The sequence below is a fragment of the Budorcas taxicolor genome, chromosome 6, assembly GCF_023091745.1.
Source record: "Budorcas taxicolor isolate Tak-1 chromosome 6, Takin1.1, whole genome shotgun sequence".
NCBI classification, from domain to species: Eukaryota; Metazoa; Chordata; class Mammalia; order Artiodactyla; family Bovidae; genus Budorcas; species Budorcas taxicolor.
Window position 1 is genome coordinate 116,892,211 of NC_068915.1, and position 27,510 is coordinate 116,919,720.

The 27,510-nt window shown below is 66.8% G+C and overlaps 1 protein-coding gene across 3 annotated transcripts; it reads left to right on the plus strand.

Annotated features, from left to right (window-relative positions):
- The first annotated feature begins 299 nt into the window (after positions 1-299).
- CTBP1 (C-terminal binding protein 1) lies at positions 300-22,997 on the plus strand. 3 transcript variants are annotated; one of them, XM_052641680.1, is made up of 10 exons: positions 300-419; positions 7,314-7,504; positions 8,660-8,814; positions 16,731-16,875; positions 18,347-18,553; positions 20,018-20,232; positions 21,036-21,166; positions 21,713-21,840; positions 22,368-22,485; positions 22,703-22,997. In XM_052641680.1, exons 2-10 carry the CDS (start codon positions 7,498-7,500, stop codon positions 22,887-22,889), a joined length of 1,293 nt encoding a protein of 430 aa, XP_052497640.1. In that variant the 5' UTR covers positions 300-419; positions 7,314-7,497; the 3' UTR covers positions 22,890-22,997. The 3 variants fall into 3 exon arrangements, with proteins under 3 accessions (XP_052497640.1, XP_052497639.1, XP_052497642.1); XM_052641682.1 differs by having other exon boundaries at positions 401-419; positions 7,318-7,504; XM_052641679.1 differs by lacking the exon at positions 7,314-7,504 and having other exon boundaries at positions 380-419; positions 22,706-22,997.
- Positions 22,998-27,510: the final 4,513 nt, after the last annotated feature.

Sequence of the window (27,510 nt, forward strand, 5' to 3'; positions counted from 1 at the left end):
AGCTCAGCGGGCTCCAGGCCGGGGGGGCCGCGGCGAGAGCGCGCGCGGGGCCAGCGGGGCGCCCGGCAGGTGCGGCCGGCGGGGCGGGGCGGGGCGCCGGGCCCGGGGGGCGGGCGGGCGCGGCCTGCAGCCGCCCGCGTGGTCTGCGCGGCGCCCGCTCCTGGAAACAGGAGGCCGCCGCGCCGGAAGCCCCGCCCGCGCGCGCGCCCTGTCCCCGCCCGGTGGAGCGGCTGCTGGCGCGGCGCGGCGGCTCGGCACGGCGGCGCCCGGGCGCAGGCAAGCGGGCGGAGCGGCGGACGGCGCCCAGGCCGCGCCACGCGCCGGGCTCGCGGCGGAGCGCGCCGGACTGGTCGGGGCCCGCGGCCGCCCGCACCTTTCCATGGGCAGCTCGCACTTGCTCAACAAGGGCCTGCCGCTCGGTAAGGCCGCGCGCGCGCATTTCCGGCCGCGGGGGCGGGGCGGGGCGGGGCGGGGCCGCGGGGGCGGGCGGGGCGGGCGCGGGCGCCGGCTTTGTGTGCGAGTGCGCGTGCGCGCCGGCGTCCGCGCGCCGGGGGCCGGGGCCGCGGGGGGCGCCGTGCGCATGCGCGGGCCGCTGCGTGCGAGTGCGCAGCTCCCCCGCCCGTGGGTGGCGCCGTGCGCGTGCGCGTGCTGCTGCGTACGTGTGCGCGCCGGCGTCCGGGGGCCGGGGCCGGGGTCAGGGCCGCGGGGGGCGCCGCGCGCGTGCGCGGGCTGCTGTGCGCGAGTGCGCGTGCGCCGCCCCGCCCGCCCGCCCGCGCAGGTGACACAAAGGGGTGCGGGGCCCTCAGGACCGTCGCGGCCGGAACTCCGCGCCCGCGGCGGGGGCCCTGCCGGCCTGTCCGCCCTGCGGCCCCGGCTGGCGGGGCTCCTGCCGGCGGGGCCCCGCAGGGCGGCCGGGCGCGCCGGTGGCCCCGAGTCTCTGGGGCTGGGCCTTCCGGGGCTTTGCGCCCCCGTCCATGCGGACCCGCTGCGGAAGCGTCTGACGGGGCGCGGCGGCGGGGGTGACACCCGTCCCGGGCCCGTGTCCGCCCGAGCGACCGGACGGCTGTGGCCGCGTCCGCCTCACCCTGCCCCCTCCTTGCTCTGTCAAGTGTGGGGAGCAGGCACACTCCGTGCCCGGGCGGCGCCCCGAGCCTGCGACCGGCGGCGGCCCGCGGTGCTTTGCTGGCCGCCGCGCTCCGCCGCCGTCGGGCCGGGCCGTGTCCGCCTGTCACTGCCCCCGAGCAGGCCCAGCTCCCCCGGCTGGGCCCCCCTCGCGGTGGGGGCGCGTCCGGGCCCCGGGCTCCGAGGTCTGTGGACGCAGGAGCGGCCGTGGGTTCGGGCGGGGCTCCCTCTGGCCGGTGCCTGCCTGCCGCGGAGGGCCCCCCCCCCCACCCCCCGGCCCTGGGCTTGCCGGGAGGGCGGCCTGTGGCGGGCAGCCTCCTTTCCGGTGATGCTCGTCTCTGTGGTTGGTTAGGACAGGCTCGCTGTTGGGGCGTGCGATGGGATTGGTTTTCTTCCGAGTCCGCCCCGAGGAGTGATACCACCCCTCCCGCTTCTCTGGATGACTGGACAGTTGGGTCGCACATGAGGGGTCCAGAGTGGGGTCTGCAGGTCTTATCCCATGGGGGCACTTTCTCCCTCTCCAGGATCCCCCCACCCAAGTCTCAAATGTATGTACGCAGAGGCAGACAGATACTCAGGAGAAAGCTTGTCTCCAGCAGTGTGGACGCGCGGGTGCCCTGTGGGTTAGCGTCTCCTGTCCATTCTTGCACGGGGCGGCATCTCTGGACGAGTGGCCGCAGCAGGCAAGAGCGCAGGCCTGGCCCTCAGGGAGCCCAGGCTGAGCCCTGCCTGGTGCACGGTCGAGGGTGCTGGGTGCTCTCTGCACCGCGCTGTAGAGGGGCTGCAGCGTGAGAAGTGGGGCCACGTGACTGCGCGGGTGCCGCCTGTCAGATGGAGGGGCAGGGCGGGGGATGGGGAGGGTGCTAGGCCCTGGGGGGCAGGGGGCCAGGCTCAGGGCCGGGGTCCCTGTGCAGACTGTCTCTCTGGACGGCAAGAGGGTGGCATGCAGAGCCACGGTTTGTTTCACAGTGAACCTGCCCCTCTTTGTCCCTTGATTTGGGTGAAGTTCTTCCTGGGACTCTGAGCATTGTGAGGGTAGCAGGGCGTGTGCACACAGGTGGGCACGAGTGAAGACGGTGGGAGAGATGAATTCGCATGGTGAGGAGTCTTCGTGACACAGACGTGCCTCTCGTCACGGCTTTTATCTAGCACGTGTGCAGGGCGCCTTTTGGTTTCTGAGGAGCTGACAGGACACTGCGGTGTGAGGCTGACTCTTGGTGGGTGGTCCTGCTGCGGGTTCTCTGAAGCCCTGTGTGCCTGGGGGAGCCCCCTGGCCTTGCCTCCAGGGGCTCAGCATCCACCACAGCCAGACCCGCCCTGTCAGTGTGGCCAGACCCCAGCTCAGACGGCTGTGCTGGGGGCGGGGGTGAGCTGGAGAAGGCGTGGCTGCTGCCGGCTCTTCCGACAGAGTGACACGGGGGTGGGCAGGGGGCCTTGGTGTGTCAGAGCTGTGACTGGTAGTCAGCCAAAGGGCACATCCTGACCGATGGGTGACCAGGGAGCCACAGTGTGCAGGCCGGAAGCCTGGTGGAGTGTGGGGGCCGTGGGGCCGGGGAGATGGCTGGAGGGCTGGACTTGGGGTCAGGGACCCTGTTCGTGGCTGCAGAGTTTGGAGCTTGAGTTTGAGGCGGCAGTTCTGGGGCTGGAGCGGAAGCAGAAGCTGTTCGGAGGTGAGCTCTGGGAGTGTCCGCTTTGCAATGCTCCGTAGCCCTGCACCAGGCGGTGTGAGCCAGCGCGTGCCCCTGAGCCAGTGCTCCAGGTGCATTGAGGCCTAGGCCCGGGCTCTCAGGAACCCGGGGCGTTCTGCAGATGGAGAGATGTGCTGTGACCAGTCTGGGGGCTCAGCGACTCTGGTGACCCTGGAGTCTGGCAGCCACAGCCCCGGTCCCTCCTAGAGCAGCCGCACCCTGGGGAGCTGTGCCCGAGGGTACAGCCCAGGCGCGTGGTGGCTGGGGGGGGGAGGGGGGGGCGCGGGGCCGCGCGCCCGGTGTGTGGCACGGGCGGGAGTGAGCGCGAGGCGGTGCAGAGTCTGTCCCCCACGCAGCTCCCCGCTGCCGGCAGCGCCCCTCAGCGCGGCTGTCAAGTCGCAGCCCGTGTCCCCAGCCGCCCCCTCTGGTCCCTTCCATCCCCGCTTGCTGCTATGTGGTGTCGCTCCAGGGCGCCATCTGCCTGTCCTGGGGTCTGGGAGGGGTGTCGACGCGGGTGCCTGCTGGGCCTTCGCCAGTGCCCTCCGTCCTGGTGGGCCCGAACTAGGCAGCGGCTGGCGTCGACGTCCGCTTTGGCCCTGCAGGTCCAGTCATCTCTCTCCCAGCGTTTGCCTGGGAGCCGGGGGAGCTCAGGGCTGTGTCCAGCCCTCAGAGGGGCTTCCTCTCTCACCGGCCGCTGCGTCCCCCTCACTGTGCCGCTGGATGCAGGCGTGCACGCTGGGCACTGCCCCCATGATTGGCTCCTGGTTCCCCGTGGCCACGCTGCCCATGAAGCCTGTCCTCTGCCGTGGGGCCAGCGTGGTTCCTGTGTCAGGCTGGTCATCAGAAGTCCCTGCCTCCCCATGTGCTCACCGAGTGCGCCCAGAAGCCCAGCCCGGCAGAGCTTGTGTCCTGGTCTCAGGACTCCAAAGGTCGACTGACATCCATGTCCATCCCTGAGCAAAACCAGAGAGGGCAGGAGGGGACCAGGGAGGCTGGTGGGGGGTGAGACTGGGAGGAAAAGGAGAGTGAAGTCTGGTGGGGAGGCTGCAGCCCAGCAGGTGCGGCCCCTCCCCCTCCAGCAAGTGTGGCCCTCCCCCCAAAGCATGTGCTGCCCCTCCCCCCAAAGCATGTGCTGCCCCACCCAGCAGGTGCAGCCCCTCCCCCTCCAGCAGGTGTGGCCCTCCCCCAGCAGGCGTGCCTGTCTCCATGCCTCTCCTCCCACCCCCGGCACACCTACCCCGAGCGCCCACAGCACCTCCGTGGGGTCAGCAGCTGCAGGGAGGGAGGGGAGGGGGCCGGGCCCCTCTGCCCAGGGCCCCCTCTGCCCAGAGCCCTGGGTCTGGAGCTGACCGGGACGGCGTGTGGTACCTGGGAATCTGGGGCTGTCAGGAGGTGACCCACCTGCTCCTCGCAGCCCTGCCACTGAGGGGACGGAGCCTCTGCCCTGGCAGGTGCCCTGACTGTCAGCCACCTGCCTCCAAGATGGGCCCTCCCCACAGTCACTGGAGTCACCCAGGGGCAGGGGGATCCCCATCGCTTCTGTCCCCAGAGCTGCTTTGAAAGGACCGGCCGTGCGTCAGCTCCAGGCAGGGCCCGGTTTTTGGAGAGGGTGAGGGGCAGGTATGTCTGCAGTCTGCAGGGTGAGGGACCTCTGGCTGCGACCCCTTCCCCTCTGTCACTCCCACCCCTGCTCCCCTGGGGGGAGGAGTGCAGACCCCCGTGTCTCCCCTGAGACGGGTGGCTCGAGGGCAGGAGCCCCTGAGCCTCGTCCAGTCAGGGTGGGGTCGGGGGCCCGAGCGTCCTCCACCCTCCTTAAAGGGGCGCCATTTGCCTGGAGGCCGGGAGGCGCCTGGCGGGGTGTGCAGGGCAGGGGTGGCGCGGGGCCCTGAGGCTAACTGTTGGTCCGCCCTGGGCGTGACCGCGACCCCCCAGGCTGTCCCTGCAGCCCCGAGTCGGGCTCTGCTGCGGGTGTGCTGAGCAGTGAGGTCACTTACGGGCTGCTGCGTGCCTGTTTCTAGAAGCCAGGCGGGGCTTAGCATTTTCACCCCACGAGTGTGCCCAGCGCTAACCTGGAAGTTTCTCGACCACGGTCTTGCGTTACCTCCAGCACGACTGGACAGTCGAATGCCCAAGTCTTGGCCGCTGGACCCTGCCGTCCTGCCCACAGGGCCCTGGGACTGGCGCAGAGCAGACTCATGGGGTCCATCTGCCGTGCCCACCAGAGGGCGCCTCCAGTCTGTGCGTTGGGCTACCTGGGCCCTCCACCTGTCCAGACTGGCACTGGAGCCCCCAGGCCCACAGAGGGTGGGCACCCCCTGCCCCGTGGGGAGGGACGTGCCGGTCCCTGGCTGCTCGGCATGGCAGGGCTTCCTTTTGAGGCCCTTTTCACAGCGGGTGGCCCGGCGGTGGGCACAAGAGCCCAGGGTCCCGGCTGCCGTACCAGGGCCGGAAGGGCGTGGCATGGGGCCTCGCTTGAGGAGCGGAGCCCAGCCCTAGGCGGGCAGGGCGCTGGTGCCTGGGGGCCCGTGAGTGACCGCGTAGGCCCGTCAGGCGCCCCCCACCCGCTTCCTGTTTCTCTGGGGTTTAGGGAGGAGGTTGGGGGAAGCCTCCTGCCAGAAGGCCGGCTGTAACTCCTCTGGAGTCCCATCACCTGCACACGCAGGTCTCCGTGGGCAGAGGGCCGCACAGAGGCTAGCCCCACTTGGCCGTGCAGAGGTGACTGCTGTGGCCTGCCCTCTGCTGCCCCTGCAGTCTGGGCTGTCTGAGTGCCCTCTCCTGGCCCTGCCCGTCGGGGCACAGGGGTGGGCCAGGGGGCCATTGCACTCGGCAGAACACCCCCCACCCCTGGTTGTGATACGTTGTTGGGCATGAAGCTGGGGCCCCAAGGCAGCTCTGCTGAGCCAGGGAGACCCCAAGGGGGGCCAGCGTCCCTGGCGGCCGGCTCGCCACCTGGCTGGGCATCCCCCGCCCGTCAGTGTCCCTGAGTGCCTCCTGAGAGGCTGAGGCCTGGGGGCTGGCAGCGAGGTTGCTGCGGTTCGGTGGGGTGACGTCCTGTCCCGGGGCCGTGTCTGCGGTGTTGGGGAGATACTTGCTGTCTGATGGCTAGTTGAGGACGGTTTTCACGGAGTGAAGGTCAGGCAGAGGAGCGTCGCTGTCGGCACCATGGAAACGTTGGTTTCCCGCGTTCTGTGGGTTCAGAGAGGAGCGCAGCTGCTCTGTATGAAGGGAACCCAGTGTGTGTCTGAGGCTCCGGTAGCACAGCTCTGGGGCACCGAGTCCTTTCACGACGGGGCTACCGTCCGCGCTGTGGGGACTGGGGCCCAAGGCATCATGACCCCCGCTCATGGGCATGTGGAAGGTGGCAAGCAGGACCCAGATGCCAGGGGGCTTCAACCCTCACGGCCACGTGGGGGTGACCCTCAGGCCATCACTGGTGATGGGATTGGCTGGGGTGCTGGCCGCCCATTGAGTGGTGGGCCTGGAGAGGAGCAGCCTGCCGATGGAGGGGCTGTTGGAAGTGGGCTGCCTCTGCCCTGTATTCTGGCTTTGTGGCCTGAGCCTGGCCTGCTGGCCAGGACTTCTTGGGAGGAGCCGGATCAGGAAGGTTTCGGGCAACCCAAGGTGTGGGTCGTGGCTGGGTTGTCCTGCCCTCAGAAAGCCTGTGCGCAGATGGGAGTTGGGGCAGGGGGCCTCTGGACGTCACTGTCCACGGGTCCCAGGAGTCTGTGGGGCTGGCTTCCTGCAGCCCGACACAGCTGTGCAGCCCAGGGTAGGGTGAGAAGGAGGCCTGCTTGGCGCTCTTTGTGGACACAGGCCCTTTTCCTGGCAGCCGCTGTGAGGGGGACAGGGCGCCTGGGCCTTGGGAGGCCCCTGCCCCGTAGCAGGCGCCCATGGTCTGCCCCGTGCTGGGGGTGGCCTCACCCCAAGATGGTGAACCGGGTGCTCAGGGTGGGGGCTGGGCGGTCTGTGCTCACCCCCAGCCCCCGATCCTCAGCCCACATCCCTGATGGCGTGTGACCCGCGTGAGGGCCCCATCATGGCCCAGCCACTGTCCAGGGTCGTCCTTCCCCCTGGAGCTGTCTGGGGAAGACCACCTCTAAATCTAGCCCCGGCCGCAGGATGCTGCCCAAGGGGGCCAATGCGTGCACTGGCCTGGGGAGCCCCCGCCTCTAGGCCTGCAAGGGGGTGTCCAGGTTGGGGTCTGCATTCCGGGGGCCTCTCCCCAGCAGCCTCCACGGAAGCCCAGTCTGTTTGCCCCATCCCTGGGCCGTCCACCCTCCACCCCTCCCAGCTCACGCACAGGGTGACGTCTGGGGGGTCCCGGGCATGTGGGTGCGACCTTCGGGGTGAGCCTCTTGCCTCTGAGTCGTGGCCGTGGCCCGGCCGGTCACCCCCACACCAGGTCCCGCCCGGCGGCCGTGGGTCGAGGACGCGGGAAGCCGGGCTCAGGAGTCCGGTCGGCCCTTGGTGGCGCTTAACGTGTCTCTTGTGTTTGATTTTTAGTCAGACTTTGACCCCGCGCGGGCTTCCGTGGTCACCGTGGACGGGCGCCTGGGAGCTTTGGTTCAAGACAGTTAAAGACGTGGGATGAGGACACAGTGACAGGCCGCGGTTCTGCCAGGGGACTGAAGACAGCCGCTTTGGACAGTTGAATTCATGGTCGCGGGAGCCGCGCCCATACTGAGCGATGGCAGGTTGGTTTGGGCTCGGGAATGCGAGGCTGCCCGAGGAGGAGAGCCGCCCGGTCCCCGAGCGTGTGGGGTCAGGCCAGGGACGCCCCAGGGGCCCTCACCTTGGCCCTGGGCTTTGCTTCTGGAAAGGGTCCCAGGGGAGGTGCCGGCCAGGCTGCAGGAGGTAGCAGGCTTCTCTGGACCTCCCTGCAGACTCACTGTGGCCGGGGGTCACTGCTGCCCCGGCGCTGCCAGTTGGTGTCCTCTGGCGGGGCCCCCGTGCGCGTACCCCTCTGGTCAGTGTCTGTCAGGGCCCCGGTCTGTGTGCCCCGCCGGCGGGTTCACTCAAGGCTCCATGAGCGCCTTCTGGCTAAGAGGCCCCTGGACCCGAGGGCGTAGTTTTCAGGGCTGCATGGGTCGAGGTTGGCGAAGTTGAAGCTGAACGCAGCCGTGGGTGGGCGTGTGCCACGCCGACGTGGGTGCTGTTCCCGAGTGAGACGCTCTGTTCTTGGGGCGGGGGGGGGCTGGAGAGACTAGGGCGGCAGTGACTGTGTCCCCCGCGGACGGAGGGGCCTGGCGCTCTGCTGGAAGCCCAGGGCCGGGTCCGATGCAGGCCGTGGAAGCGGCCGCCTCGCGTGTCTGCTCGCCCTCCCGTGTGCACCTGGGCCTCAGGAGGAAGGAGGGAGTTTCTGACAGCCCTTCCGGGTCTCGTTTCCGGAGGTGAGGGGCTCAGGCTGCCTTCCCGCGTCTTAACACCCTGCTGCCTTTGCTGTTTCCTGCTCATTGGACGTGCGGGCAGAGGTTGTTCCGGCTGCAGCCGGCTGGGTCCTTGTCGGGTTCGGGGCAGCGAAGCTGCAGCCTGGTCCGAGAGAGAAACGTGAGGCACGCCCGTGAGCCCCCATGTTCCGGCCTGCATGTCTGACGCCAGCTGCAGTGCAGAGGACCTGGGGCTGTGTGTCCCCAAGGCCCTGATTTGTGACGGGGCATCACTGCCGCCAGTGGTCCCTCAGGTGGCAGTGAGCTGTACCAACCGCCCCTGGCTTTTTTTAGTTTATTTTTGACAAAGATCCCGGTGGCTGGACGCACAGAGCTGGAAGTCCTCGGGTGGGCTGCGCGAGGTCCGCGGCGGGTGGGCTGAGGTCCCGGCAGGGAGCTGAGCGTCTGGGCCTGTCGTTGCAGGCGTCCGACCCCCGATCATGAACGGGCCCATGCACCCCCGGCCCCTGGTGGCGCTGCTGGACGGCCGGGACTGCACGGTGGAGATGCCCATCCTGAAGGACGTGGCGACCGTGGCCTTCTGTGACGCGCAGTCCACACAGGAGATCCACGAGAAGGTATGCTGGCAGGCGGGGAGCAGGTGCCTCCTGGCCTGCCGGGAGGCACGGGGGCGTCTCTGTTGTAACCAGGTCTTCCCCAGAAAGTGGCACCTCAGACTCAGCGGCGGTGGATGGTGCTGGCAGGGGGCAGGTGGTGCCCCCGCCCGGCCCGCACTGATGACAGCGGAGGCGGTTGCTGGGGTGCTCCGATGCCCCGATCCTGTGCCGTGTGGCTGCAGCTCTCACGACTCGAGTCCCGGAAGCTCCAGGCTCTGCGGGACGGGAGTACGTTAATCTGGTTTCTGTCTAACAGCCAGCTAGACTTCAGACCACCTTTTCCTGAGTCAGGTGAGGAAGCTGGGCGAAGGTTTATAAAATCTCGGCACTTCGGAGAGCCCGCAGTGTTGGGAGAGGCCCAGACGCTGCAGGGTGAACTTAGGCGGTGGCCAGGCCACGCCTGCCGGCCTGGCACGCCTGTTGGGCTGGCAGCAGCGGCTGAGAGGCGGGGCGGCTTCGGCACCTCGTGAGCCGGTGAGCATGGCGCCCCGCCGGACCCCGGCGCTGGGCTGGGTCAGACCCGCCCTCACGTGTCCACATCTGGCCTGGACCGCCCACAGCCTTGAACGCTGGTGATTGAGGCCCCTGCCCTGTGCCTGGGAGGCTGGCAGGAGGGAGGGGACGGTTCTCTGTGGGGAGAGGCTGTCAGCCTGGGCCCCAAGTCATCGTGCAGGACACGGCTATTGCACCGCCCAGCGCACAGACGAAGACAGCCGGGCCTTGGGCGGGGAGAAGTGAGTGAGGGCGTCCCTGTGGCTCAGACAGGAAGGGACCGCCTGAACGCGGGAGGCCCGGGCCCGATCCCTGGGCCAGGAAGAGCCCCGGAGAAGGGCATGGCAGCCCACTCCAGTGTTCCTGCCTGGAGAGTCCCGTGGGCAGAGGAGCCTGCGGGGCCATAGTCCGTGGGGGCGCAGAGTCAGACACGACTGAGCGAAGTAAAAATAAACAAACCTGAGTGGAAGAGAGATAGTTGACAGGGGCCCCACAAGGCCAGTGGGCAGCTGCTGCCACAGCCACGATGTGGAAACCAGCCTGAGAATCCAGGAGGAGCCGAGAGCACAAAAGGTGTCGGGAAGATCTGGAGCGAAACAGCAGCGCTGGCGTGAGAGAGCGGAGCATTCGCCGGCCGCGTGGGTGGCCGAGGGTGGGAAGGCAGCGGCACGGGCAGAGGCTCCCGGTGGGGGCCCGAGGCGGGAGCCAGCCTCCTGCAGGAGCCTCAGGGACCCAGGGCGGTGACGGGCCAGGAGCAGAGCCGACGGAGGGGGCGGAGCCCGGTGCTGACGGGGGCACGGACCCCAGGGGGTTGGGCCCCCGAGCCAAGCAGGCCCGGGCCGCCCGCCCGGCGAGCCCCCGGCCAGTGTTTCTCCTTGAGAAGCAAGCCCCATGGCCACCCTAACCTGCCTGAGAGCCCCCAGCGGCTTCGTGCCTCGTGCCTCGTGGCTGGAACCAGACGGAGCCCAGCCGCCCTCGGCCCGGGGCCCAGGCCCGCGGCGTCTGCTCGGCCAGCAGAAGGAAGAGCGAGCCGGGCTCTGGCCTTGGCCGGCAGGGGTGGCCAATCATCACCCTGGCCCGTCTCCGTGACCGGGAGGCTGAGGTGCCGGGGTCACGTGCTGACGGGAGGGCGTTTCTCTGTGGCGATGGCAGTCCTGCGTGGAGGCGGCGGCTCCTCCGATAGAACGTGACCCGTGGGCAGCTTCCTGTGAGTCTTAACGCTGTTTCAAACTGAAAAGATCCGTTTAGAAAGACCAGTATAGAGGTAAGAGAGAGAGACAGCACAGGGAAAGCTTTCAAGAATCAGGAGCAGGTCTTCCCCGGTGGTTCAGTGGCGAAGAGCTGCCTGCCAGTGCAGGGACACAGGCTCAGCCCCTGGTTCGGGAAGGTTCCACGCGCCACACCTGGAGAGCAGCCTGTCTGCTGCCACCAGAGAACGCCCACACGCAGCACCAGAGACCCAGCACAGCCAAAACTGGACCACCCGATTAAAAAAAAATTAAAAATTTTAAGCAATATTAAAACAAGTTTTGCCAACGAATTCGAAAACTAAGATAAAATGTGTCTTCTAAAATTGTAAGTTATCAAAACTATTTCAGCCAGTTACTATAAAACCCAAATGAGCTACTCAGTAGGCCCCTGGGCAGGGCCAGGGCCCTTGGCTTTGCAGGAAGCTCTGCCCACCCCCCACCCCTCCAGGCAGGCGGCAGCCCTCCCAGCCGGCCCTCTACGTCCTGAAACCCGTGGGAGCCACACCAAGGCCCCGCCTGTCAGAGAAGAGGCAGAAGTGTCGGGGAACAGAACCTTCTGCTTCAGACAGAAGAGACGTTAGGACCGTGTGACTGCTGTTCTTAGGCCGGAGGGCTGCCTGACTGTACTCCGCGCAGGACGCAGCAAGAAAGGAGCCCCAGGAGGGCTAGAGGAGCTCTCGGAAACTAAATGCAGGAGCGAAAGATGTCAGTTTCAGCAGGGAGCTTGGAAGACATAGTCCTGGGAAGCCCAGAGGGAAGGCGGGAGCGGCGAGGAGCGTGGGGAGACGCAGGCGCCCCGGGGTGCCGGACCCCAGTGCAGCCGCCCGCGGGGGCTCCCGCTTCCCCCCCCACTTTGAGCCAGGGCTGCTCGGGTGACCCAGTCCTACCAGGGGGCTGTGCAGCCTGAGCGCAGGGCTGTCTCTCCTCTCTCTGCCAGCCTGGATGGCACAACGGCGCCGAGTCCGTCTGCCAACAGAGGAGCCCCACGAGACGCTGGTCTCACGCCGGGGCTGGGAAGATCCCCTGGAGAAAGGCGCGGCCATCCACTCCAGTACTCCTGTCTGGGAGATCCCGTGGACAGAGGAGCCTGGCGAGCTACAGCCCAGGGGCGGCAAAGAGTTGAGCACAGCCCAGAGGCAACCAGATGCGGCAGCTGGAGCCTGGGCAGCCACCCAGACCTTGAGGGGAAGCTACACGGAGCCTGGGGACAGCGGGGCAGCAAGACAGAAGCCCAGGACCCCGATGGCTGTGGAGCTGACGCGGTCCCTAGACCACCTGGCTGCAGGCACTGGGGAAACACCAGCTCGTCTTCATAGCTGGTTGGATATTGGGCATTTTCACCACAACGTGAGAGAAACTTCGGAGCTGAAAGGAGGCTCCCATGTTCCCACCACGAGCCCAGGACAAGTGGCAGGGGCCCTCGGAGGCCCTGGTTCAGGGTTCAGACTTCACCAGCGCCAGGGTGGGGGACAGGAATCAAAGTGGCCCCAGGCGGGTGCACAGCCCCTGGGAGAAGGGTTTCAGCTGGGATTGCTCCCTGCTCCCCAGCACACAGACCCTGAGGGGGCGTCTCGCCCCTTGGCCGCTCCCTCTGAAGCTCTTGGAGGAAAGTCAGGCCCCTACAAGGTGGAGGTGGCCGTGGAAGAGGGAAACCTGGGGTCCTGTCGAGGGCCAGGCCAGCTGGGAAAGACGGGCACGCTCAGGGAAGGGTCACGGGGCTCCAACGGGGACCTGGTCAGCGGAGTCCCAGCAGGGACGTGCCGAGGCCGGGTGAGACAGACATAAAGCGCAGGGGAACTCAGAGCAAGTTGTGCCAGTGGGGGCCTGCTCAGGGGACCTGAGGGACACTGGTCAGCGCCCTGTGCACGCGCCACACCCGGGAGTGAGGAGCGTCCGCGGGGGCCGTCCCCCTCCTTCGCCCCCAACAAACCAAGCGCGGCAGCTCTGCAGGTGCTGTGTGGGAAGGAGGGACCGTCTGGCTGTGAGGCAGCCCAGCGGTCTCCCCACGAAACAGATCACGTAGGACAGGGAAGAGGCGGGTGATGGAGGGTATCTGCAGTGCGTGCACCAGCTGGGGGTTAGCAGCACGCAGACCCCTCGGCGGGCAGGAACAACAGCCCCAGCGGAGAGTGAACGAGGGCGGGGCGTGGACCCGGCCCAGCAGCCTGCAGGAGTGGGTGACCCGGCCCCACCCCGGGGGCTCACGGACACCCGGGGAGCCGGGCCCCCGCGTGCCCGTCTGGCGGTGCTCCGGCAGGCCCCTGAGACTCCCGGGGCAGCCGGGCCCCCACGTGCCCGTCTGGTGGTGCTCCAGCAGGCCCCCGAGAATCTGGGCTGCAGTCTTCAGCCCACTGCCCTTCCACCTGGGCCGTCATCCGGAAACCCCTGGGGCCATCTGGGAATGTCAGCCCTGGGCCTCACTGAGGGTTTGTGCACACCTGCGCATGTGCACGCACGCATGTATTTGTGTTCAGGTGTCCGAGTGTATGTGTACACGTGTGCGTGTTTCTGCATGTGTCTGTGCATATGTGCGTGTGCATATGTGCTTCTGTGTGCAGGTGTCCGTGTGTGTGTGTGCATCTGTGTATACACGTGTGTGCACATGTGTTTTGTGTGCAGGTATCTGTACGTGTGTGTGCAGGTGTCCATATGTGTGTCTGCGTGCATGTGTGTGCATGCATGCATGTCTCTGTGTGTGTGTGTGTGTGTGTGTGTGTGCGAGATGCTGGGAGGGGAGCCTCGAGGTGAGGAGGTGCCCAGCCCCCCAGCCACGCCCTGGCCCACCCCTGGGCTGGTGCCTGGCGGGCACCCCTCAGGCCCCGCTGTTCCCAGTGCCTGGCCAGGCAGGCCGTTAGCCCTGTGGATTTGAGAGCATTGAGTCGGTGACAAGCTGGTCACACAGCAGGTGGAGTTTGGTGGGAATGGACCCTGGGAGGTTGATGGCATACTGGGGGTGTTGCAGCCACTTTGCAACCAGGAAAAGGGTCACGAGGAACCAACAGGAGTAGGGCCCAGGGCCTGGGCGTGGTGCAGTGGCCCTGCGGTGGGCTCACCCTGAGGTTGATGTACCGCAGGACTGCCCTGGGAGGCGTCCGGGCTCCCCTCTGAGAACGCTGCACCTAGTACCGGTCCCAGGGATGCTCGGTAGAAAAAGGACCAGGCATGGAAAAAGGGATTTAGCCAGAACCGTATGTGGGTGAGCCACACCAGAAGTTCAGATCAGTTCAGTTCAGTCACGTCTGACTCGTGACCCCATGGACTGCAGCACGCCAGGCCTCCCTGTCCATCGCCAACTCCTGGAGTTTACTCAGACTCATGTCCATTGAGTCAGTGATGCCATCCAACCATCTCATCCTCTGACGTCCCCTTCTCCTGCCTTCAGTCTTTCCCAGCATCAGGGTCTTTTCCAATGAGTCAGCTCTTCTCATCAGGTGGCCAAAGTATTGCAGCTTTCAGCTTCAGCATCAGTCCTTCCAATGAATATTCAGGACTGATCTCCTTTAGGATGGACTGGTTGGATCTCCTTGCAGTCCAAGGGACTCTCAAGAGTCTCTTCCAACACCACAGTTCAAAAGCATCATTTCTTTGGCACTCAGCTTTCTTATAGTCCAGGTCTCACATCCATACATGACCAGTGGAAACACCATAGCCTTGACTAGACGGACCTTTGTCAGCAAAGTAATGTCTTTGCTTTTTAATATGCTGTCTAAAGTTAAAGCTAAAATCATGGTGCCCACTGGCGTGCGCCTCACATGAGGTTGGGATCGCCAGGTGTTGGGTGGGTAGTGCTGATGGGCAGATGTGCGTGGGGTGGTGGCAGCAGGGCCGGAGCCTGAAAAGGTTTGTGGGGAGCTGCCCGCTCACCTCAGGGAGACCAGCGGACACACTGGGAGCCGCACAGTCTCCCAGCTTTAGAACCTTCCAGACGGCCCCGGGCCACGCCTGCTGCCTCGCGGCCCAGGACGCTCGAGGACCCCTTCCCATCCCACCTGCCTCAGCCCGCCCCTGGACACACACCCCCCTCATCCCGCTGTCCAGGCCAGACCAGGCTTCACGCGGGACCTCCCCTCCCGATGCTGGCAGCCACATGTCCGCCTCTCTGGTTCCAGCGCCTGCCCGCGCACCCACCGTGGGCGCTGACCTTTGCCCACACGCAGCCCACCCCCAGCCTTGGGGGCTTCCTCACAGCCCCGGCCACACGGCGCGGGGTGGCCGGAGGGGCCTTCCCAGGGACCTGCCGGCTGAGCCTCCTGCCCCGCCACCCAACCCGCCCCAGCCATGTGCCCTGCCCTGGGCCCCTGCCCACCCGCGTGCCCCCGTAATCCCTCTGCCTCTGATGCCCGCCCACTGCCTCACGCCGCCCTCACCAGGCCTGCGTCTGACCCCTTCCTAGGAGGCCAGGGCGGCTGTCAGGACTCGGCATGGTCCCGCAGGCCCACTCGTGTGCCCGGGGCTGGGATCCCTGGGTCCTCTGAGCAGGGAGGGCCCGAGCCAGGCTGTCCGCACCTGTAGGACCAGGCCCCAGGCCTCTGCCGTGCTGACGGCCGTTTCTGCCTTGGACCTTTCTCCCCTGTGCTGTGTCCTCTGGGCCCCCTCGGCCAGGAGGACAAGAAGGAAGGCTGTGCCAGCCTCGAGGAAGCTGCATTCTGGGGGCCCTATGTCTGGCTTCATTGGAGGCCCCGTGATCATAGGAGAGAGGAGCCCGGGGCCGTTGGCCGTCAGACAGGCTGCTGGCTCCTGCCCAGGGTCCCCCCTCAGTGCCCACACCCTGCACTTGCTGCGTCCGCTGCAGGCCGGCCGCTGCCTCAGCCCCTTGCGGCCCTGGGAGTCCAGCAGCCTCCACCCTCCCGGGGACCCCGGGTCAGCACGGGGCGCTCCGTCTGGAGAGGGGAGGGTGGCCGACAGGTCCCGTGGGCACCCCACGGCTTCTGAGACGTCGCGAATTGTACCGGCCCTTTAGGGAGGGATAAACTGGGTCCCCAGCTGTGGCTGTGCTTCCACGGGCTCCCCGTGGCCTCTGAGATGTGGATTGTACTGGCCCATTAGGGAGGGATGAACCGGGTCCCCAGCTGCGGCAGGTCCTGGAGTCTGTGATGCATTGGGTCCAGGTGGCCCAGTTCTGGGGCCCTGCCCTCGGGTCCAGAGAGAGACCTGGTAGGTCCCTGGCTGTTCAGAGCACATCCGGAGCGGACTCTCCTTCCTGGCCCTGGGCTGTGGCCCCCCACGCCCAGCCAGGCACATCCCGCTGGTGGCCGGGTGCTGGCAGCACGTTGGGTTCAGCCAGCGGTGGGGTGGGCGGGGCTGTGCACGCGTGCAGGTAGGGGCTTTGCTGGGGGCCAGCACAAGCAGACCCCTTGGGTGGGGAGGACTGTGCGCCAGGCTCTTGGGAGACCCTGGCAGCTGTCTGCTCACGTGGGCCTCACCTGGGGCGGCCCTGCTGAGACATGCACGCCCTGTCCCCGCAGGCATCGTGAGCCCCCGTGGGTGGGGTGATGCCCCGGCCACGCTCCGCGGGGTAGAGGCCAAGCTGGCAGGCCCCCCACAGGGTCTGCACTGGCCAGGCCAGCCTCTTGGCTGAGCGCACATAAAACCTGTGCCCGCGCTCGACGCCCCTCCCAGTGCGGGGCCAGGGGAGGCCACCCCCAAGGTCCGTGGTGCCCAGGACAGAGGCCTCGGGCTGCAGCCGCTCCCCAACCCTTCCTGGGGGAGTGGCCCGCACAGTGATAGTGAGGGGTGACCACGTCTGCCCCTCCCGGTGTGAAAGGGTGCCGTGTGCCCTGCCCCGCGGCGGCTCCTCTTCTGGGAGCGGGTCGTGCATGGCGGCATGGCTCCCCCCCATCGGTGGTTCTGGGGGTCTTGGGTCCTCCCGGTGCCCTTGTTTTCCATCTGTTGGGGCGTCCAGTGCCCAGGGAGAGGGCAGCCCCCTCCCCACCTCCCTGTGTCAGTCAGGCGAGCCCCGTCCTCTCTGTCGACCCGGCAGGTGTCCTTGGCGTGTCTGCTGGGTCGCCATCACCCTCGGGTCACGGCAGGTGCTCGCGCGGGGACCGGGCGCCCTCCCACCCAGACAGCCTGCTGTGCCCACGGGGGCGCAGGCTGCTCGGGGCAGCGCCAGTCAGCACGCTGCCCTCGCTGCAGGTCCTGAACGAGGCCGTGGGCGCGCTGATGTACCACACCATCACGCTGACCAGGGAGGATCTGGAGAAGTTCAAGGCTCTGCGGATAATCGTGCGCATCGGCAGCGGCTTCGACAACATTGACATCAAGTCGGCCGGGGACCTAGGTAGGCTGCTCGGGACCTTACCCCGCAGCCCTCCCTGTTGCCCTGGGCATGGCCTCACTGCTTTCGGTCCGCCGCGCAGAGGGGGCCTGGGGGCCAGGGTCCACGCGGCTCTCCACATGTGGGCCCCGCGCCAGCTCCCCTCGGGCAGGTGCGGGCTGGCGGCACCGTCCCTCAGGAGGCCTGGGCCTCCGGCAGCGCACCCGCCCTCCTGCGGAACCCCCCGGGGACTCAGGCAGGGGCCTTCGTCCAGGGGCGGCCAGCACGCCTGTGCCAGGGTTCTCACGGCCCTGTTCACTAGATGGGCCGGAAAGGAAGCTTCTGCTGTGAGTCAGGACACCCGGGAGCGTGTACACGCTGGTGTGCCTATGGGGGTATGCATTTGCTCATGTGCCCGCACGCTTGAGCACATGTGTGTGCCTCGCACCTGCGAACAGACTTCCTCGGGCTCTGTTGGGAATTTCCTGCCTGCAATGCTGCTTGGCCGCGGCCTCTCCGTTTCCTTTGAGTCGGTCACCGCCTTGCGGGAGGCTGGGACTCACTCAGCCACGGCACCTGGTCACTGACAGCTCAGAACCGCAGAGAGCCGCTTGCACCATGCAGCCATGCGTCTCGGTCCACCCTGCCTGTGCCCGCTGAGCTCTGTCCCGCCAGTGCCCACCCCCCATCTCCCATCTCCACGGAGCGCCCACCTCCCCATCTTCCATCCCCCCAGCTTCCACTGCCCCCCGCCGTCTCCTGTCCCCATAGAGCGCCTGCCCCCCCCCCAGCGCCCACCCCCACGGCACCCACCCCCCATCTCCTATCCTCACAGCACCCACCCCCCCATCTTCCGTCCCCCCGGCGCCCACACCCCCATCCCCCGTCCCCACGGAGCACCCACCACCCTGTCTCCTGTCCCCCCAGCATCCACCCCCCCCCCCCCCCCGCCCCGTCTCCCGTCCCCCCGGCGCCTACCCCGCCCTCTCCTGTCCCCGCGCAGCATCCACCCCACTGCTGCCTGGCAGGCTGGGTGCTTTCTGAGCTGGCGTGTCCCTGGGCCTCGTGCCTGCTGACGGAGGTGGTCCTCTCTGCCTTTCGATTTCACCAGCTGGGGCTGCAGCCTTCTTGCAGGGATGTCTGAAGCCCTGCAGGGCCTGGTCTCTGTTGGGCGCCGCCTTCTTTCCGAGTCTGATGGGGACTCCAGCTCCTCCTGTTCAGTTTTCCGTGCACCGCCCCCCCCAACCACCCCGCCCCAACCCGCGTCCTCCCGTATGCTGAGGGGCGGCGGGGGGAGGAGCAGGGGAGGCCGCTGCTTGGGGAAGAGTGGCCTGGCTGAGACCCATTCCAGGAAGATCCAGTGGCTGGGGGTCCAGGGCAGGGGCAGGTAACCTGCCTTGATCTTCGGCCTTCAGGCCAGGACATGTCCCTGGGCCTGTCCCAGGTGACACCCGAGACCATCCCAGTGACCGCCCCGCGTGCCTTGCATCTCCAGGAATTGCCGTCTGCAACGTGCCGGCCGCGTCCGTGGAGGAGACCGCCGACTCCACCGTGTGCCACATTCTCAACCTGTACCGCAGGACCGCGTGGCTGCACCAGGCGCTGCGGGAGGGCACGCGCGTCCAGAGCGTCGAGCAGATCCGGGAGGTGGCCTCCGGGGCCGCCAGGATCCGCGGCGAGACCCTGGGCGTCATCGGACTAGGTGCGCTGGCCTCTGCCCGCAGCCGCCTGTGGACGGAGAGGCCGGCCGGGCTGGGCTGTTGGCAGGTCCCCGGCCTGGGATGGCTGTCGAGCCACGGAGCAGCGCTGGGTGGCTGGGTCTCTTAGCTGCCCCAGGAGCAGCAGGCAGGGCCACACGCCCACCCGGGTGCTAAGTGCCCTCCGGGGGGGGGTCATGCGTGGCCTGTGGGCGTCCACGCTCATGCCCGCTCAACCTGCCGAATGCTCAGGGCTGTGAGGTGGGGGCGAGGGGGCTGCCCTGAGTCCTGTCCGGGGTGGAGGGGGGCTGCTCGCTGCCCCCCTCGCTTGCTCTCGTGCCCTGCTGGCCAGCGCCCTGGGCCCAGGTAGCAGAGCAGAGGCGTGCTGGGGCAGAGGGACGCGGGGGCCGGGCCTCGGGGGCTGAGGAAGCGGGGGAGGGAGAGTGTGGACGGAGCAGCCTGCCCTGCCTGGGGGCGTACCTCCTGTGCCCCATCTGTGATCCCCAGGGCTCTCCACGGCAGAGGCCCCCGCTGTGCAGCCGTGGGGGGGCTGCAGGGCAGAGACGCACCTGCGTGAGCTCAGGACCTCGGGCGTCTGAAGACGTGGGGACAGCCCACTCCTGATGTGACTTGCTGTCCTGCTGGACTGCTCACACAGACACTGGGCTGGTCAGAGCCCCATAGCCGTGCAAGCACCCTACACTCAGCAACGGGGCCCCTGTGCCCGGAACCAGCCAGAGTGGGGCCGGTGGGCCCGCTCGGTGTGGTGGAGGAGGAGGAAGGGGTGTGGGGTTATGTTCCTGGCGGGTGGGTTTGGGGCCACATCCCATCTAGGCAGTGCCGGTGCAGACATTGCTGGGTGGTCAGGCCCTGGAGGCCGCATCCTAACCGGCTCCTGGTTGTCCTTGGAGGCCGTCAGACCGGCCCTGGGGACCCCGGCCCTGGCTGGGTGCTCCAGCCCTCCCCGCGCCCCTCTAGGGACCCCCAGAGCCTGTGTTCCGGTTCCCTTGGCCTGAAAGCAGAGCGGTGGCCCCGGTGGCATGAGCTGAAGCGGGGATCTCAGTGCCTGTGCCGCTTGCAGAGCCCAGGGTCGCAGCTGGGGTGGCTCCACACTGAGGCGCTGCGTGCAGCTCCTGGGGACCCAAGACCCGTGCAGGGGCAGCTGCCGGACACACAGTTCCACTTTCTACATTTGTTCGTAAAAATGGAAGCCCTCTTTGGGCTTCCCTGGGTTTGAGGAGCCAGGTGCCGCAGTGCAGTGGCCGAGCGGGGGCTCCTGGCCTGCATCGCCCGCCCACAGAGCCCGTGGCTGCTCCAGCTGCTGCGGCGCCGCCTGTGGCAGGTCTGCTGGACTGCTGGGTGCCCGTGCTCCCGGGGCCCCGGCCCTTCTCCCTGAAACCTCGTTTCCCACGCGCCCACTGCCTGGCCTCTGGGGTCAAGCGCAGGGGGTGACGCCCGTCTTCCCCTAGGGCGTGTGGGGCAGGCAGTGGCACTGCGGGCCAAGGCTTTCGGCTTCAACGTGCTCTTCTACGACCCCTACCTGGCGGACGGCACAGAGCGAGCGCTGGGGCTGCAGCGGGTCAGCACGCTGCAGGACCTGCTCTTCCACAGCGACTGCGTGACCCTGCACTGCGGCCTCAACGAGCACAACCACCACCTCATCAACGACTTCACCGTCAAGCAGGTCTGCGCCCGCGGGACCGTCGGGGGCGGGGCGGGCCGGGCCGGGCCCCTCCTGGGTCCCGGGCCTTTCAAGTGACTGTGTGTACACAGGCTTCTGTGTTGTGAGCACGTGCAGTGCACACACCTGGGTGTGGGCAAGTTTGGATGGCAGTGGTCCTCCACGTGTGTGCACGTGGGTTGTATAGATGTGTGTGTGTCCATGTTTCTAGGCTTGTGTCTGTCCACACGTGTATACACACACGCACACATGGTTGGGCTTCCCTTGTGGTTCAGCTGGTAAAGAATCCACCTGCAATGCGGGAGACCTGGTCCCGGGGTTGGAAAGATCCCCTGGAGAAGGAAAAGGCTACCCACTCCAGTATTCTGGTCTGGAGAATTCCATGGACTGTATAGTCCATGGGGTCGCAAAGAGTCAGACACGACCGAGCGACTTTCACACACACGCGGACACACGCACATGTGGTTACATATACTTCTGTGTGTGCACACGTGTGCATGGGAGTGCCTGCACATTCTTGTGTCCACACGTGGAGCCGTGACTGTTGTCTGCCCCACGCCCCCAGCCCTGTGGAGGGTGAGGCCGGACACTGTTTCCACAGGCTGGGCTGGCCTCCAGGGGTCGGGGGGTTGGTCAGGCCGTGCCATCCGTGAGAACCAATGAGACCTGGACAGACAGGAGCCTACCAGGGAAGAGCCCTGCGGTGAAAGCGGGGTCACAGGCAGTGCCCCATCTCGGAGCAGGGGGAGCCTCCTTCACAGAACCAGTGAGGGGGCGTCTTCAGGCCCACTGTCTGTCCTTCCCAGATGAGGCAAGGGGCCTTCCTGGTGAACACGGCCCGGGGAGGCCTGGTCGACGAGAAGGCGCTGGCCCAGGCCCTGAAGGAGGGGCGGATCCGTGGCGCGGCCCTGGACGTGCACGAGTCGGAGCCCTTCAGGTGCCTCCCGCCGCTCCTGGGGCCCCCAGCGTGGGGCCCGCCTGGCTCCTGCGCTACGCTAGCCTGGGCTGGCCTGGTTGGGGTGGGGCCATGCCCACACGTGGCCTCCTGGCCATGTCTTTGGGCAGCCTGAGCTTGGCCTAGGGTAGACCTTCCTCCAGGGCCAAGCCAGATCTCAGCGGGAGGGGAGCTCAGCTCTGTGGGCCAGGACAGCCCCAGGTCCTGCACTTGGGGGAGGGGGAGGGCTGAGACCAGGGCCCCCTGCCAAGTGTCCAAGGCCGCTGGCCCCCAGGTGGCCGTGTATAGATGCCCCGGCCGAGAGGCTGTCGGGCAGCAGGGCCTGGGGGCGCGGTCCTCACCCGTGGAGCCTGCAGGGGTGTTCAGGGGCCCCAGGTCTGAGAGCTCAAATCACCTACAGGGGGCTGGGCGTGTCCCCAGTTGAGACCCTCCCCACTGTGGTCAGGGAGGGGCTGGGCAGATCTGACAAGTGGGGGTGGGCTGTGGCCAGGGTCAGGCTCTGACCTTTAGCCTCTGACCTCTTTGCAGCTTTAGCCAGGGCCCCTTGAAGGACGCACCCAACCTGATCTGCACCCCGCATGCGGCCTGGTACAGCGAGCAGGCCTCCATTGAGATGCGTGAGGAGGCGGCCAGGGAGATCCGGCGAGCCATCACAGGTAGGCGGGGTGGGGCCGCGTCCCTCTGCTGGCAGGGTTGGGGGGTGGGGGGCTTGGGAGTGGGGGCCCCAGGCTCCTGTGGGGGCCTTGGGGGTGGGGCGCGGGGCGAGGCACAGGTTGGGCGCGGAAGGAGACAAGACCCAGCAGGGCCTGCCGTTTCTGCGCCGCAGACCCTGAACGCAGGGGTTCTTGGCGTCGTGTCTCTGACCCGCCTTCACTGTCCTGGGGGTGTCAGCTCGTGTGTCTTTCTCCTAACCTTTGACGAAGTCTGTGTGTGCGAGCTTCCTGGGCGGGCCCGTCAGCTCTGAAACGTCTGGTCTGAGCAGGCACCAGTGAGCTGAGGTCACCCGCCTGAGGCTGGGGGTCCCTGAGCTTCAAGGGGGACCCTGCCCAGACAGGCGCGGCCTGCTCTGCCTGAGGGCTGTGCGCCTGCGGGGGTGGCCCCGTCCCGATCAGAGCCCCACCGGGCCCTGGCGGCTTCGGGACGCAGGCCCCATCCTTCGCCACCCGCCCCTCGCGTTTCTCAGGCCGGATCCCTGACAGCCTGAAGAACTGCGTCAACAAGGACCACCTGGCAGCTGCCACCCACTGGGCCAGCGTGGACCCCGCCGTGGTGCACCCCGAGCTCAATGGGGCCGCCTACAGGTGAGCGGGGCTCTGGGCCGGACGTGTGCTCACTGGGCCCCCGAGGCCCTGGGCAGCTGGGGCACGCGCGCCCGGGCAGGCGGCAGCCTTCGGGGTGGTGGATGGGGCGCCGTCCTGGGTCTCGGCTGCACGGGGCGGGGCGGGACTGGACGGGGCACCCAGCAGGCGGCCTTGGGACGGGGCGCCCCCCGGGCTCATGCGCCGCCTCCTCCCCCAGCAGGTACCCCCCGGGCGTGGTGGGCGTGGCTCCCAGCGGCATCCCGGCCGCCGTGGAGGGCATCGTCCCCAGCGCGATGTCCCTGTCCCACGGCCTGCCCCCCGTCTCCCACCCTCCCCACGCTCCTTCTCCCGGCCAAACCGTCAAGCCCGAGGCGGATCGAGACCACGCGAGCGACCAGTTGTAGCCGGGGCGGAGCTCTGCAGCCTGGGCGCCGGCCGAGCGCTGGGCGGGTGTGTGCAGGCGCGGTGCCTGCGGTGGCCGGGCCTCCGGAGGCGGGCCGGGCGCCGGGGCTGAGCTGGCGCCGCTGCCCGCGTCGACTGTAGTTGCCCCGTCCCGAGGGCCGGCCGCGCCCCGCGCCCCGCGCCCCGCGCCCTCCGCGTCCTCCGCGTCCTCCGCGTCCTCGTTAAGCAGCAGCAGTTAGTAGTGCGCTCTCCCTGAACGTCCTCGTCTGTGTACAGTCTCCAGAACATCGCAGGTGTGTTTGCTCGCTGTGGGCAGGAGGGCCGGGTGGCCGCGGCGCTGCTCGTGGCCGCCCCTCCTGCGTGTGGAGCGCCCCGCACAGGCGGCTGGCAGACTTCTCAGGACAATGATCCTCCCGTTTTCTTTTTACGCCACACAGCGCATTGTTTTTTCTACCTGCTTGTCTTATTTTTAGAATAATTTAGAAAAACAGAACCAAGGCTGTCTTTCCTAACTTTGGCATGAACCCCTTGTTCCCAACGAAGACGGCATCGCGAGGCAGCCGGGTGGGCGCGCGAGGCCTCCCTCCAGCCGCGGGTGCGGCGCCCGGCCCGCGGTGCCGTCCTGCTGATGTGGTAGGCTAGCAATATTTTGGTTAAAATCATGTTTGTGACCGTAACCATTTGTATGAATTATTTTAAAGAAATAAAAGTCCCAGAAAGAGCCAGCACGCCCAGCCTCTCGTTTATCAGCTTTGTCTCACGGGCGCACTGGCGAGGCCAGTCCTCTTCTTGGCCAGCGCTGGCGGCCTCGGAGCTGGCCGGGCAGCTCTGGGGGTCCGTGCTGGGCTCTGCTTCCTCTGGCTTCCGGAGCTGCCCGCCCTTTGTGTCCTCGCTGGAACCTGGGGGTCCTCACTGCTCTCTGCTCAGTGCCGCCTGCTTCCTCCTGGGGGTCCTGAGCCTCGGTGGAAGTGCACAGCACACAAGCAGGGCGGCACCTGGGGTGACCGCCACTGCTGGAGCGGAGGCTTAGGAGAACACTGAGAGACTTAGTACAGACTTTAGAAAATGACATTGGTAAAGTTGTTCCCTTCAGATAAAGGAAGAGAATGAGACAGCTGCAGCCAGGGTCAGGGCTCGAGGAGGTTGCCCAACAGTTCCCAGTGTCCATCAGATCACAGAGAATGTGATGAGAACTTGCTGATGAGAATCTAAGAGAGAACGCTTGCTAAACCAACACAAAGTAAAAGATCTGACTTGCTCTATAACTTTCTAAGAAATTAGACTTTAAAAACTTTCTCAAAGGAAATTACAAATGGCTTCAAACCTTAGTTCTAAAAAATACTTAAGCAGAAAAAACCCACTGATTTCCTATTGACTTGAGAGGACAAAAAGGAGGTGCACTTTCCAATCACGTTGAGATTAACTTTCCAAATCCTTAGAGGAAAAAAAGACAATCCAGCCTCATCTGAAGGAGTGAGGCAAGTGGGGGGCTGCTACCCTGTGAGCTCAGCTGGGGTGACTCCTATGTCCTGAGCCCGGGTGGGGTGACTCCCACACCGTGACCCCGGGTGGGGTGACCTCTACACCGTGACCCCGGGTGGGGTGACCTCTACACCGTGACCCCGGGTGGGGTGACCTCTACACCGTGACCCCGGGTGGGGTGACCTCTACACCGTGACCCCGGGTGGGGTGACCTCTACACCGTGAGCCCGGGTGGGGTGAGCCCTACACCGTGAGCCCGGGTGGGGTGAGCCCTACACCGTGAGCCCGGGTGGGGTGACCTCTACACCGTGAGCCCGGGTGGGGTGACCTCTACACCGTGAGCCCGGGTGGGGTGACCTCTACACCGTGAGCCCGGGTGGGGTGAGCCCTACACCGTGAGCCCGGGTGGGGTGAGCCCTACACCGTGAGCCCGGGTGGGGTGACCTCTACACCGTGACCCCGGGTGGGGTGACCTCTACACCGTGACCCCGGGTGGGGTGAGCCCTACGCCGTGAGCCCGGGTGGGGTGACCTCTACGCCGTGAGCCCGGGTGGGGTGACCTCTACGCCGTGAGCCCAGGTGGGATATAGACTGCTTATGGGGACCAGCCCCCAGGTCTCCCCCAGGAAGGGGGTGGGCCCTGTAGAGACCACCTGACCTCAGGACCCTCCATGGGTTGGAGGGTGACCGTGTGAGGTGGGTGCCTTTGCCCTCAGGCCCAGGCCTCTCTCCCCAGCCATGGAGCACCAGCTGCTGCCGGCCCGGTGGGGCCCTGGCCTGATGCTCTCAGGGTGGCTGCGCTGAACACAGGAGCTTGTTTCCAAAATGCTGCCCCTCCGACTCCACTGAGGATGGTGTTGAAGGGAGGTCCCGAACCCCGAGTCCCCGTGGACCCTTGACCCTGGCCCAGGGATGTTCCCACCATGCTGTGCAGGGGTTGGGGCAGGCATGGCTTGCCGTGAGCCGTGTGCAGAACCACCCGCGTCCCTTCCCCAGGCCCAGTGGTCGCCCCCCACCCCGTGTCACCACAGAACTGAGACACGCGGTGCTGGAAGACTGGTCCAGGGACTCTGCAGCACTTCTCACGGCGACCAGGACGGGGCATCCTGTCTGTCAGCCCTGCCCTGGGCTCGCCTCTGTGGGCCTGGCCCAGCAGTGGAGCCAGACCCCGGGCATGTGCACGGAGCTCGGTACATGTGTGTCAGCGAGGGGCCCCGTGACCGGGGCAGCAAGGCCTGTTTCCCGGAGCCCGCCCCTTGCCTGCCTACCCAGCCTCCCGCAAGCCCCACAGCCCCGGGATGCCCCCGCCCCGCCTGCTCCCGCGGCCTCCGCTCCCAGGGAGCAGCTCGTGCCTGGACGTGGCCGTCAGCCCTCCTGGAGACTGCAGGGGTTGCTTGGCCCCCTGACCTTGGTTCTGTGTCCAGGAAACCCTATTCAGAGCCGTCAGAGCAGGGCTGACGAGTTCTGATCTTGTCCCCTGTCAGAGCTGAAACTTTGTATTTTACGTCAAGCTTTTCTTGGTTTAACTTCCTTTGCAAAAGTGTGAGTTTCAGGAGGCCCACCCAGTGGCCGGGGCGTGAGGCTGAGTGCATCGGTGGCGGGGGCGTTTCCTCAGCCCGGAAGCTCGGGTGGGCCCTCGACCTCCGTGCTGGCCGCCCGCTTCCCACTGCCACGACTGTCTCTTGGGTTTCCACACTCCGTGTGCTGAAGTAGTTCCCTGAGAATGGGCTCGGGCACTTGATTTTGTAAAACCCTGTGTGTCTGACATACCCTCCCGGTCTTGTGGGCAGGTGGGGCTGGGGCTTAACACTGAAATCTCCAGCGCGTTCCCCACCAAGAGCGGAAGTTCAGGGCAGCTCGGTCAGAGCACCAGCTGTTCATTGTCCGTAGACTCTTATCCCCACGTGGATGTGTTCTCACAGGGCTCTGCGAACTTGGGACTACACTACTTTGAGGCTTCTCGAAAAGCAGACACAGCAACAGAGACAGACGGGGCCAAATGGAGGGGAAGCCGGAGAGCTGGTGTGTGCACGTGCACGCGTGCACACGTGTGAGCTTGTTTGGGGAAACTTGGGCGCCAGGGCACAGAGCAGCACAGCGGGTCTCTGTGCCCGGAGGGTGGGCAGAGCAGCCTCCCCGACGACAGGACCGCAAAGGCGCAGAGCTCGAGGGGGAGCCGGCTGGCGCCGCCTGCCCCCACGGCGGGTTCAGCCTCGGAGGGGCTGGGACAGCCGAGGGCCAGGCATGCCCTGACGGTGGTCCTGCCATCCGCAGCACCGAGCGGAACCCGGCCTCCCCTCCATCAAGCTGCCCCCACCGTGGTCCCTTCAGGAGCCCAGGGTGGCTGCCTCAGCCCTCTGCCCTTGACCTGGGCCCTGGGCAGGGCACTGGGGGCCAGCGGTCTGGGATGGCCAGCCTGAGCAGGACAGTGGGTAGGGGCAGGCCCTCTCCCTGTGGCCTCCGAGTCTCTGCCTAGCTGGCCCCATCCTGCCTGGGCCCAGAGAGGCCTGGGGCCTGCGTTTGCCGTAGCACCAGCCAGACCGCCCCCAGCTGCTCTGGGCCCAGGCCCAGCTGGATTCGCAGAAGTGATTTTCCAGCAAAAAACAACATCAGGGAGAAGCACGGAGAGCAGGGCCAGCTGCAGGCTCTTCCGGGCTCTCTGCCCCGGCCGTCAGCGCTCCCCTCATAAAGAGAACCGTCTGGTCCCCTGGGCTGGCAGCCGGCACTTAGCAGAGGACCTCAGGCCCCCGTGACCAGCCCAGCCAGCGGCTCACCACATGCAGCCCTGGAAGAGACACCCCATTCCTGTCCTGAGTCTCTTGACCCTCTGGCCTCAGACCCGAGGCACACTGAGTTCCTGGGGGGGCTCTTGCTGCCCGAGACCCCCACACAGCTGACCCGGCTGTTTCTTCTGGTGATGGCGGGATCTGGCGACGGCCACGTGGGGCCGCGTCGTGGGGATGAGTCACTGTTCACGCCCCCTCCTCGTGCCTTCTGCCTTTCGCTGTTACAAACAGCTGCTCAGCCTGAAGCTTGTCCTTGGACCACTGTCCTGGGGGATTCCCAGGAGTGGCAGCTCATGCAACATCCACCCCGTATAGTCTGGGGAGATATGCCCACACTGGCCAATTTAAACGTGTG

Coding starts and splice junctions, on each gene's coding strand:
- CTBP1 (XM_052641679.1), top strand. CDS start 380: ATGGGCAGCTCGCACTTGCTCAACAAGGGCCTGCCGCTCG. Junction 16,876..18,346: donor CAAGTCGGCCGGGGACCTAG/GTAGGCTGCTCG, acceptor TTGCATCTCCAG/GAATTGCCGTCTGCAACGTG. Junction 20,233..21,035: donor ACGACTTCACCGTCAAGCAG/GTCTGCGCCCGC, acceptor TGTCCTTCCCAG/ATGAGGCAAGGGGCCTTCCT.